The sequence below is a fragment of the Arachis hypogaea genome, chromosome 16 (assembly GCF_003086295.3).
Source record: "Arachis hypogaea cultivar Tifrunner chromosome 16, arahy.Tifrunner.gnm2.J5K5, whole genome shotgun sequence".
NCBI classification, from domain to species: domain Eukaryota; kingdom Viridiplantae; phylum Streptophyta; class Magnoliopsida; order Fabales; family Fabaceae; genus Arachis; species Arachis hypogaea.
Genome location: NC_092051.1, coordinates 31,023,841 through 31,036,236, shown reverse-complemented (window position 1 = coordinate 31,036,236; position 12,396 = coordinate 31,023,841). Strand labels below are relative to the sequence as shown.

At 33.1% G+C, this 12,396-nt stretch overlaps 1 protein-coding gene and 1 long non-coding RNA gene across 2 annotated transcripts; one reads left to right on the top strand and one right to left on the bottom strand.

Annotated features, from left to right (window-relative positions):
• Window positions 1–1,959: 1,959 nt before the first annotated feature.
• Window positions 1,960–9,708, bottom strand: LOC112759005 (uncharacterized). Its single transcript, XM_025807808.3, has 3 exons — window positions 8,979–9,708; window positions 3,872–4,039; window positions 1,960–3,748 (listed from the first exon to the last, which is right to left on the bottom strand). Exons 1-3 carry the CDS (start codon window positions 9,528–9,530, stop codon window positions 2,075–2,077), a joined length of 2,394 nt encoding a protein of 797 aa, XP_025663593.1. The 5' UTR covers window positions 9,531–9,708; the 3' UTR covers window positions 1,960–2,074.
• LOC140179945 (uncharacterized) lies at window positions 3,158–4,114 on the top strand. The gene is made up of 2 exons (XR_011874186.1): window positions 3,158–3,292; window positions 3,406–4,114. It is a non-coding gene; the product is annotated as an uncharacterized lncRNA (long non-coding RNA).
• Window positions 9,709–12,396: the final 2,688 nt, after the last annotated feature.

Genomic DNA, 12,396 nt, shown 5'->3' with positions numbered 1-12,396 from the left:
TGTCTGTAGTTTGATTTGAGATCATTAGATCTGATCCGATCCTATTAAGTTCAAACTATGGGTTTGGATTTTTGGTGTAGAATTGTTGGTTACCTGTTTGAAGTGTGTATTTCTTGAAATTGGATATGTTTTGAACTGGATTGTGATTTTATGCTGCATTAGGTATTGATAGTTCATCTTGGGTGTAGTTTTGGGATCATTTACTTGTTAATTCTCGGACATTCAGTTTAGTAAGGATCTTCTTGTACAAATTTGTTATCTTTCTTTAGGTTCCTTATAGATTTATTGGTAATAAATCTATATAAATGCTGGATCATTTTGAACTGGAGAGGTATCGTAGTAATAAAAGACCGACAGAGCACATCCAAGAGCCTATCCCATGGTGCATGCTTTTTGCCGATGATATCGTCCTTATGGGAGAGTCAAGGGAAGACCTAAATAAGAAGTTGGACTTATGGAGAGAAGCTCTAGAAGTGTATGGTCTGCGTATAAGCCATAACAAGACAGAATATATGGAATATAAGTTCAATCTGAGAAGGAAAAACCCTAATATAGAGGTGAAGATTGGAGAAAACATCCTACCAAAAATTAAAAGTTTTAAGCATCTTGGGTGCATCATACAGGATAATGGAGAGATTGAACAGGATGTAAATCATAGGATCCAAATAGGTTGGTCAAAATGGCAGAGTGCATCTGGTTTTATATGTGACAAAAAAAATGCCTTTAAAACTTAAAGGTAAATTATATCGCACTGCTATAAGACCGGTTATGCTTTATGGTACGGAGTGTTGGGTGGTCAAATGGGAGCACGAACATAAGCTGAGTGTGGTAGAGATGAAGATGTTGAGATGGATGAGTGGTCATACGCGATTGGATAAAATAAGGAACGAAGATATAAGGGAGAGAGTTGAAGTAGCACCCATTGTGGAAAAGATGGTTGAATCGCGTCTCAGGTGGTTTGGACATGGGAGAAGAAGACCGACAGAACACCCAATCAGGAGGGTGGATGAGATGGAAGATGGAGAAGGGGTGAAAGGTAGAGGAAGGCCTAAGAAGACCATCCATGAGGTGGTCAAACGAGATCTACATGTAAACGGTCTCTCTGCAGACATGATACATGACAGAGAGCACAATGGCGTCATTTGATTCATGTAGATGACCCCACCTAGTGGGACAAGGCTTTGTTGTTGTTGTTGTTGAACGGTCCCTTTGCTAGATCATTTTGAACATGTCTGTTGGCGTAATTTCACTTTGTAGTATATATCATTATATCTTAAATGGTCTCTGAAGTCTTATCTTTGAACGAGGTGTTTTTGTACTCTTTATTTTTAGTTAGACCATTTTCAAGATGGAGTATTATTTTTTCTTCTTTTCAGTATATATAACATTATTACCTGTTTTTATCTGTCTAGGTGGCCACAAGTCCACAACTCAAGGAGTATATAGGTTATGTAATATTTCTACAGAAATTCAGGCATAAATATGAACAAAACTTCTGTTTAAATATATTTCTTTTATTTGTCTATAGAGATTCAGACATAAATATGAACAAAATTAATATTTGATTATTATTATTATGTTTATAAAGACTTACATTTTAAATTTTAATACATAATTTTAATTTTATTTATATAATTTTATATTTTTTTTAATTATGATCGGATCAACCGGATGAATCAGTAACTTACCGGTTGAACCAGTAACCCAGTGACCCAGTCATATGGGTTGATTGTCGGTTCGATTCTAATAAGTATGCTCTCTCGAACTCTCTCCTCTGTTTTCTGAACTACTGGGCTCGATCCCCCATTTCTAACCAATTTGGAAGAAATAAAACCAGCTAGATCTAGCGGTACAATAGAGTCATTCTCTTCCAGTTCTTTGCATTGAAAACAGAAGCAAATTCATAATTTGGTTGAGTGATAATTCTTTTCTAGTGAGTATAATATTCTAGACAATGTGTGTAATAAAATAAGATGCCATCATTTCTCTTGTTCTTTTAGTTAGATAATTTTACAATAAGATACCATCGACATTGGTTAATAATTCACAAGGAAAAGCTACTTCTTGTGATCACTTATGACAGTGAACACAAGGTGCTAATCTTACAATAAATTTCTTTCATGTTCGCTTGATTTGATGGATTCTCCCACATAATTAGTTCTCTTACTTGGTTCTCAATCTTTATGATTTCTCTCACCAAGTTACTAATGCAGAATCCCAAGCAACTGTAATGAAAAAGCATTTCCTCATCTCTGTTAGTGTGAGTTCTGCTAGTTACGCCCTCCAGGTGTTTGAAGAAAGTCCCCAAAATGATTTCCACGTCCTCATCTCCAATCAAGAATGTTTCTGCATTGGGATATTCTCCTGACTCAATATCACAAGGAAGATTTCTTTTCTTCAACTCTTTCTCTAGTTTCTTAAGCGACTTCATCTTTGTTATCTCTTCGAGGCATTTCAATGTCGGGCCAACTTTGTTCTTAAAATTCTCTATAGTCTCATTCATTCCGTTTCGTAGGTCGACCTCGGATCCTCCATTACCCTTCTGTGATAATTGTGTGAGTTGTTCCACTGAGTATGCCACAAAGAGTAAGAGGTCTGCTGTCCTTGATAGAGATTCGAGCATCTTTCGGTAGCAAGCACCATGAAATGGAAGGAACCAGAAATTTGGCTCCAAATCAGCTTCTGCTATAAATGCTTCCAGTTGACACACCAGAGATTTCATCTTATTTTGTCCTTCTCTTAGTGCTTGAGAACTTATAGATGGCATTGGCATGTCTTTGTTAATGCAATCTTCAAGTGTTCCCAAGCTTTCCGAAAGTGCAGTTTTCGCTAGAGTAGTTGCTCTTGAGGGACTCACTAGAATCTCTACAATGATGAAGCAAACGAGTCCTATCGTGGCCTCGGTGATTCTCGTTATTGCGAATTGAGTTGGAGGGCCGTAATGCTTCCTACCAAGGATAAGTGAGGCTCCTATAACAGCTGAAATCGCACCAGATTGCCCATACATTTTGCTATGCCTAAGAAAAGTATAGAAAACCAGCCATGGTATAAGAGGCAACAACCTCAAATCCGCATATTTATGGAAAATGGAGCAACAAAGAACCCCATAGATTGATCCCATTGCTGTTCCCTGTCCGCGCGCATTTGCAACCGAGAACGTTGGTTGGCGTCTAGTATCAAAACTGATAGCGATTGTGAGTCCTGACCAATATCCATTTTCCTTATTATATGTCAAACCGAAGAAGACAGCAAGACCTAATGAAAGGGAGCACTTGAATGCAAAAACCAAGTTGTGAGTGCTAGGCATAAAGTTCATAACAACCTCTGCTATCTTTCTGAAGATCCTTTTGGAATCACCAATTTTCTTTGTTTTCTCCACCATGTGGTCAATTTTCTTTGTCACAGGTGAATTGTCTAGGAGAAGTTGCAAACAATACAAGAAGAATGAAGTTGGAAGATCTTTATAGGCTTTGGAAATGCTTCTGTTCAAAATTTCCTTCTTGGTCTCTAAGTTGGTGGTTGCATCAAAAGGTGCAAAACACTTGCCTTGTTGATCTAATTTTTGGCTGAATCTTCCTTTGCAATGGATCAAGGCACCTCTGAGCTCTTCATCAATGACATCAATGGGAAAAGAAGTGCAACTTGATAAAGCAATGTCCATCCCTCTGATTGGTACCTCCAAGTCTTGCAGTCTCTCCTTTGGGTCTATGCAGTGAGGATTACGAGGCCTTTCCCAATGCATGCCTTTCTTTTTAGTGAGAAAAAGATGACCAAATATTATAATTAATTCATAGCTGTTACTAGGAAACTAATTAACTGAATATGCAAGTACTGTTCAATCCAATGCTTTTGGTTATGGTTGATAGCTTACCATGTTAACTTCGATTCTCCGGAAAAGCTTGGCTCCTATTGTAGAGAGGGTCATGGATTGATTGAAAAAACCAACAGCAGTTGAACTATCTGAGGCAGTGATGGTGTCTATATTCCAATTTAACCTTTCAGATATGTTATCAGTGTATAATCGGTAGAGTTTCCTCACCTGAAAAGTACAAATTGCACAAAAGGAGCCAATAATTATAAAAAAATTGCGCTAAGGCGGACATATGTCTGAACTTTCATTAAGGTATATAATTGGATGTGCTATTCATGCTTTAGCTTATTTATTTATTTATTTTTTCAGTGAATGACGATTTCCTTAAAAAAGAAAGAAATAAAGAAAAACAACAGCAATTGGTGTTAAAAGTCTCAATTCTTATGTGGAGAGAAATTATTCTGCGCACATGGTCATGAGCTCATGGATTCATGGGGCACTTAGCGATGACAATACAACTCGTAACTACCGGTACCCGACCTGCCTCTATACGATGGGACGAGCAATTACCTGACTCAGTGCAGGCGGGTTTTTGTTTGGGACATGGTAGGGTTGGTATCTACAGATAACCGTCTTTATCGGCTCTGGTATAAGTCAATAAAAAAGTTTAGGATCAAGATCCTCTAAAGTGAGAAAGTTATAAATTGAAGAGTTAATCACTTTTAAATTAAGATAATAAGATATATATTTCATGAAAGTTACAAAATTAATAGTTCCTTCACTTTATCAACTTTTTTATTTCAGAGGATACAAATTCAAAATTTAGCATAAGAGATTAGGAGTGGATAGAATCAAGGTTGAATATCTTGCAGGACCAATTAAGGTGCAAATTTTTACTACCTACAAGTAGTAACAAAGTAGAATTTATAGAATAGAATAAAGTAGAGTGAAATTGGATAAGGCAAAAATTCGCTTCTATCCTTCCCATTATCATTCTTAAAAACACTTAACTAAATCATTCTCAAACTATTATAATAAAGTGATATTGTATGCTCCAAAAGATCGAACAAAAACAAAAGTAGAAAAAGTAGTATTTCACCTATCTATAGCCCATTATTATCTTGCATGTTTAGTTAAAAAGTCTATTTATGAACGGCATGAATATAGATATAGTTTATCTAAGTGCTCATAAAGTATTTAGGAGTAATAATTAAACCTATATTAAATGTCTTCAAAAAATATTCTAAAAAAAACTTGCAAGTATATTCCTATAAACCATTGTAATATTCGGGAAGGAGGGACAGAAGATTTTGGGAAGGAGGGGAAAATCCAAGCTTTTGCTTATCTAAAACAAGTGTTGACCTATTTCTTATTCACTCAATTTTAATTATTATTTCTCCCTAATCACTCAAATGATGTTGTACAATGTACACTCAGCCATGTTAACCTTTCTCTCTAACAAACATGTGTGGAAACATGCACATGGAAACAAGATTTCTCCTATAGTCCTATCTCATTGGAACATATCTCATGGGTCAACGGAAAAAAATTTTTGTGACGTCTAGTCATTACATACAGATAAAAAGGTTTCATTAATAAAGGATGTGTATAATATCTGTATATAAGGGGAAATTAAATATACAAAATGTTTCTCTTAATGTATTTTCCATAATAATACTAAAACAAATCCTCCAAAGGCATAAATTTTGCCATTAGGCAATTGGTGGTAGATAGATTGGCCATTAGATAACATAAATGATATCATTTTATGTTTTTTTTTTTTTTTCTTTTCGATTTTCTAGTGTTATCTTTATGTCATATACAGGTAAATTTTAGGATTAAATTTAAGATCATAATATCATATTAAGGAAGGTGGTTTCTTTAAGCTTAGACTAACACTACTATACCGTCTAAAAAAGAGAAAAAAAAAACTAACATCCTGTTGGTATTATTCTATTTATATTTTTTTCTCAGCATCACAGTGAAGTATTATTGCTCTTGCACATTAACAATGTTATTTCGCTCATCATTTACTCTTCTCAATTTAGATTTGGTCACTTTTTTATATTTTATTAATATTTCTTTAATTTTTCTTGTTGACAAGACGAGCATTGCTTGCTCTAAACTAATAATTGCTGTATTTTAACTTTCACGAATAAGTTATTTTGCAAGATGTAATCACTAAGAAAGAAAAAGAAAAAATGAAATAAAATGCATATGCTATGTAATTAATAGAATGGAGAGGGACTACTGGAGGCTGCAGGGCAAGGAATTTGATTTTGTATTAAGGGGGAAGTTAGTAAGATTATCCTATGATTTTGATTTGTTTCTTTTGAATTTATTTAGTTGAATATTCTTGTTACTCTTGTACGTTGCTTGTGGTTTTTGTATGTTGTAACTACCACCCTCGCTCCCGGTTCACAGCCTTCATGTGAGTGGATAATAATAATAATAATAATAATAATAATAATAATAATAATAATAATAATAATAGTATAATTTAACTCATTTTAAACATTTTTTATTATGTAAAAAATACTATACTCTTTATTAATTAAATAAATTTTAACTCTTTATTTATTATATTTTATATTAATGATTCAGATTTAAAATTTAAAAATTAAAATTTCGAATTTAGAATTTAAGATTTAGAGTCTAAAATTTATAATTTAGAATTTATAATTTACGATATAAAATCCAGAATTTAAATTTTATAATTTAAAATTTAGTATTTAAATTTTAGAATTTAAATAGCGCTGTACTCCTTACTTAATTTCTCGGAAACGCATATTAATTTACCAAAGTAGGCATTAAATTTACGTTACTTTATTAGGAGTAATACAATGATCATTTTAGTCCAAATAAAAAAATAAAGTGTAAAATCTTTTTTTGTCTCTATCTTTTTTTAATTTAGCCAACTCACACTTTAATAATTAAAAAATGATAATTTGTCTCTATTTTTTTTGTTAGATTCATGAATCCTTTTATGAAAATCTTCGATAAAAAGTAATAGAAAATATTTGGGTATGATATTAGCTAGTATGATTTGGTCTTTATCTATTTTATATAGATGATAACCATTTGATTGATACAATTTATTACTTATACAGTTATCAAAACAACGCTGCAAATGAATGATAACCATTTGATTAGGAATCATTTTGATGATTATGTAAGAACTAAACAGTTCTAATCGAATGGTTATTATTCACATATGATTGATAAAGGACGAGCCATACAAGTTATGTTACACGTAAGTATTTTCGTCATTCTTTGCTAAAAATTCTTACAGAAGGGTTCATATGTTTAATAAAAAGGAAGGATAACGGCTCATGCGTCTAATGAAAAGAAAGGATAATAGATAGATTGTCAGCCCCAAAAAACAAACTCTTTCCAGCCCTTGATATTTAATTCCATGAAACTGATTAGTCCCTCTGTTAATGATCTCTCTTTAGAACATGTTTGTGTAACACGTTAATCACTAATATATTTTCTATTTAATTTTTATAAGTAAAAACATTTTTTTTTAAGGAAGAAAAAGCTCAACACATCAGGGTGGAGCAACTGGAAGTCAAGTAACAAAAATCTCAAAGAACAATCCGTGAACGAACAACTCAAAAGTAAAGGAACCTCTAGTCATCTTCGGCATTGCCATCAACAACCAAAAGGTTCGCCACCACTCTATTTGTCGAAAAAAAATAACCAAAAATAGTTTAAAACTCACTAATATTTCTTAGTTTTACACAATAAATTTAGTTAATGCATTTGAAAAAAATAACAAAAAATATAAAAAAACAAATTAAACGGTCTTGACAATTATCCTTAAAAGACAATAAAACTCTCAACAAAAAAAATTTGTCAATCTTAGTTAGCTTTTAATAGATAAATTAATAATTTAACATGTTATTTAGACTTATTCCATTAATACAGAAAAAAATATTAATAGATAGATTAATAAATTTTATAAAAATAAAAATAAAAAATTAAAAAGAATATTTTATTTTTATTGAAGATCTCGTTGCCTTTCGAAATAATTATCAAAAGTTATTTAGATTTTTTTTTCATTGAAAAAACATATCAAAAGTTATTTAGAGTTTTTTTTCATTGAAAAAACATAGGGGTCGAAAAAAAATTTTACTCAAAAATAAATGAAAGTTGCTTTCTTAATTTCTTTCACAAATAAGGATGAAGGTTAGCGTTCTGCTGTATAACGCTAATTTGAAACAAACGAAGGAAAACAAAAAATTAATTGTTTGACAGATTTTTTTTTTAGAAAAAAGTAATGTATGAAATATAAATTTCGGATTAAGTCATGGGTTTTATAAAAATAGATAAATAAAGAAAGTATACAAATAAATTTATTCAATAAGTAATAATTTTATATACACCGCCGTCGGAGAATATTACATCAAATAAGTCTTCTAACTAAAGTAACAATAATTGTTATATATCACTCTCTACCAACAAAAAAAATAGTGCTACATCACTTTTTATTTTAAAATTATATTCGACATAAAAAAACTTTTAACTTCTAGTGTGATGTCATCGATCTACTAATTTCATGGAACTACTTCGTAGTATTTTCGAGGGATGATAGGCATATACCCCAAAGTGGACTCATCACTAATATAGTAATAAGTGAAAACAAGTAATTTTTTTTAAAAAAATTCTTTTATGTTAAACAAAAAGGCTAAGTATATATTATAATTAATCATAATATATTTGTATATAAATACACGTATAATTTAATTTTTTTAATATATTTTATATTAATGGTTAATTTAGATGCATATCAAACATAATTATAAATTAAATCGATGTCAAAAAGAATAAAAATATTATTTGTATATAAAAATTAGCCATTAATATATTTGTCTATAAATATATATGTGATTTAATTTATTTTTAATATGTATTTATATTTTTACATATATTTTATACTGATAATATATTTTATACTGATAAATGATTTAGTAGCTGATTTTAGTGTACACGTAATATAATCGCAAAAAGAATTACTATTTTTCCCGATGATACACGTAAAAAAGTTTCCCTAACAAGATTTCATAAGGATTATTCTTCTAATTCCAAATTCAATATGTCTAAGCATGAATTAATGCATAATTAGCATAGATGTATGTATATATATTGCTACAAGCTAGGTTACCTCATAATAGGCGAGGCGAGGATATGGTACCAACATGGCAAGGATTGAAGCCACAACTCCAAGGGCTGTGGAGGATGCGGCATGAATTGGGTAAACCGTCACCCCTGCTTCCGCCGCGCTATTTATCGCGGCGCTTACATGAACAATCACTAATTGCCCGAATGCAATCCGCTTAGCCACCAACTCCAACGATCCAGGAAGCGCCACTAAAAATGAACCGGCCGCGACCATCATCGCGGCCGTGTGGTTAGAGAAGTTGGTAGGTCCTATCACATGAAGGCTAAGAAGAGAAACGATCATGACCTGGACAGTGGCAAAGAGGACGTGGCAACAACCTCTTAGGGTGTCACCGAGTGTTGCGTCCGAGACTATGAGGATTGTGGTAACATACGAGAAGGCCGGGAACTCGAGATAGTGCCGGAGGGGTTCGGGGCCGTAGAGGGAGGTGCAACCTACTATGGTGCAGGCTAGAGTGGTCCTTAGGGCTGATCCTAAGCGTGCTTGCCACACCTCTGCCCTTGTGCTACTAATTGTGTTTATAATCTTTGACATGATAATATTAACTAATAATGAGAGGGAGTATATAATTTGAAGTACAAAAATTTGAGATTGTGAATTGAATTGGTAGCTTGTGAAGTATTTGATGAGGAGTTAATAAAGGCATATGTGTGAAGTATGGTTTGACAAATAAGAAATGAGTAATGACAATAAGGCATTAGAAAGGGACACTATTTCGATTTTGCTAGCTAATACAAGTAATAAATGTCATGCCATATTACTAAGTTATAGGTTTTTTTGTCATATACTATATTTTATTTTAAACCGAACAATAATATTCGAGAGCAAGAGAACGCAATGTTCCGATTTTGTTGGGGAGTAAAAAAAAAAGAAAAGTCTAGGGGCAGCAACTTTGTTAAATTGTGGCCAGCATGTAACCAGAAAAAAAAAATGAGCTATTAGATGAAATTTCATACCAATCTCACACCATTAAAACCATAACTGATGGCTATTTGATGACTATAAATTACAAAAGTTGCTGGGCTTAACATTCCTAAAAAAAAATTCATTAGCAATGGATAATAAAAATTGGCACACCCAAAAAAGTACATATAAAATTTAGAAACCACACATAAAAAATTTATAGTAACTATTTATTATTTATTTTTGTTTTCAAATTATTCTCGGAGATTTGATAGCGCCATAACCCTTACTTCTGCTATCTTTCTTCCAATTGTACTATGTTTGTTAATAGAACAAAGTTAGTGGGGAATAACTAATAGGACTTATGCCTCAAGAGGGAAAAGCATGAATCAATTTGGGGTTGTCAAGTAGTTAATTTATTTACCTGCTTTAATAAGTGTTGAGTATTCGAATTTTATCTGATAACATAACAGTTTGTTATTGGCCATAACAAATCTTTAAAAAATATTTCTATTTGTGACAGATTAATCTCTGTGACTGGAAAATACTTTGAGAAAAAAAAGAAATATTGATGGCAGGAATGATCAGTTACTTTTCTTTGTCGGAACAAGTGTTTGCCTCTAATATTTTTCTTCGTCCGTTGCATTAAAGCTTTCTTATACTGTGGAGCTGTGCAGAACTAACTAACTAAGTACATGTTTAATTTTGGACCATGAGAACGTTATTCATGTGGAATGTTAATCATCCAAAATAGTGGTGTTGCTATTGTTTGAATTGTTGGGTGTGCACTATTTACTATTAAGAAGCTAACATATCTTCTTCTAATGTAATGATAACGATATATATTATATCAAAGACAATGAAATCATGTAAGTGTTAAAATAAGAAAGATGGAGACAGAAAAATAAAACGAATTGAAATGACACCAAGTGGCATTTGAAATCTAGATTATAGGGAGGGAGATGAATCAGCATGACCCACCCCCCATTCGTTAATGGTGTATATAGCTCCCTCTAACCCAGGGTACTGGATTCCCTTTCCCTATGGGTGGCCATACTTAACTATACTACTCGCTTCTCAGTTCTCACCCAAATGCACATTAGTTGGTAGTTGCTATCTATACAAGTTTATTTTGAAAATACATAAATACTAGTCCTTTTAATGAACTAGCATTTATTATTAGATTTCATTACGGCTCTTTTTATTTAAATAAAAAAATTATATTTCATTTTAAATCATTGTACAAAGAATGATATTTGTGTATATTATCTCTTAATTTTACACTAGTTGGCAGACCAATTTTACACATTATGCCGGCAAAATCTATTTTTTAATTCCTAGATGCAAAATTTTTGAAATGATTTTTTTATACCTCAATTTAACTCCATTGCTAGTGAAATTGAAGAATAACGTGTTTTATCTGGGTGGTTGCAACCACTACCAGTAAAATTGAGGAAGAATATTTTTATGGAATGATTTTGAAATAGATATATCATATATGTAACCAAAACAAACTTTTGGGGTATGGTGAATAGTATAGACTATAGACAACGAGAGAAGCCTAATGCCCTAATGTAGCTAATGTATAAAGGGGAGGCCACAAAGATCCCCACTCCCCAGTGACACGACCTTGGTTGAACCGGCACCTAAATGTGGATGTGGTTTTGTAGGCAAATTAGTTACACAAGGCGGCAGACATCCGATAGTCATACTTAAAACTCATTTTTATATTGTTAATTTTCCGTTGATGCAAAAGTTTTTTGTTTTGTTTTGTTTTGTTTTTTTTTCTGTTGCATTGCTCTATTTCAAGGCTACTGCTATGTCAATATTATTCTTCAATTTCGTAACCGTTGAAAACCGGTTCAAACTGTGAACCGTTATCAAATACGATTCGAATAGAAGCCAAAATCAGAAAATTGGGAAACTGGCATTGGACTGTCGAATCGGCCAGAAATTAGTTGGTCAAATCGAACTGTGACCCGGTCGATTTTTGAAAAATTTCCAAAAACGGCCACGTTTTCCTTTTCCAACCCAAACTTCCTTAACCATTACTCCTCTATTTTCCAATTCCACAACGGGCAGAAGCAGAACGCGAAGCAGCACTGCCCTTTTTTCCGGTTCCCCTTTGTCTCATCGTCATCAAAGCCACCGGCGTAACTTCCGTCCACCCATTGGTGTAACTTCTATCCACCCACCATCGCCGTTGCAACTTCGACCTTCGAAGCCACCGGCGCAACTTCTATCTAGACAACATCCAGCCACTACCATTTGAGCTTCGAAAACTGAAACCGTCGTCATCAGTCTTGCCTGCTGCCTCTGTTGCACAGCCACTTCCCGCTGGCACCAGCTCTGTACCACCGCGTCAGCCACTGTCTTGCCAGCCACTGTCTCTGCCAGCTCTGCTTTGTTCTAGCTTCTAGCCCTACGTATTATTTTTTTTTGTAATAATAATTGTTGTTAGTTAACCTTGTTGTTGTTACTGACTTACTGGGTTAAA

Excerpts from the sequence above, each read along its gene's own strand:
- LOC112759005 (XM_025807808.3), bottom strand. The coding sequence starts at position 9,530 with ATGTCAAAGATTATAAACACAATTAGTAGCACAAGGGCAGAGGTGTGG. Across the intron at positions 4,040-8,978 it reads CTCGCCTCGCCTATTATGAG|GTGAGGAAACTCTACCGATT; the intron begins GTAACCTAGCTT and ends TGTACTTTTCAG. Across the intron at positions 3,749-3,871 it reads GGAGAATCGAAGTTAACATG|AAAGGCATGCATTGGGAAAG; the intron begins GTAAGCTATCAA and ends CTCACTAAAAAG.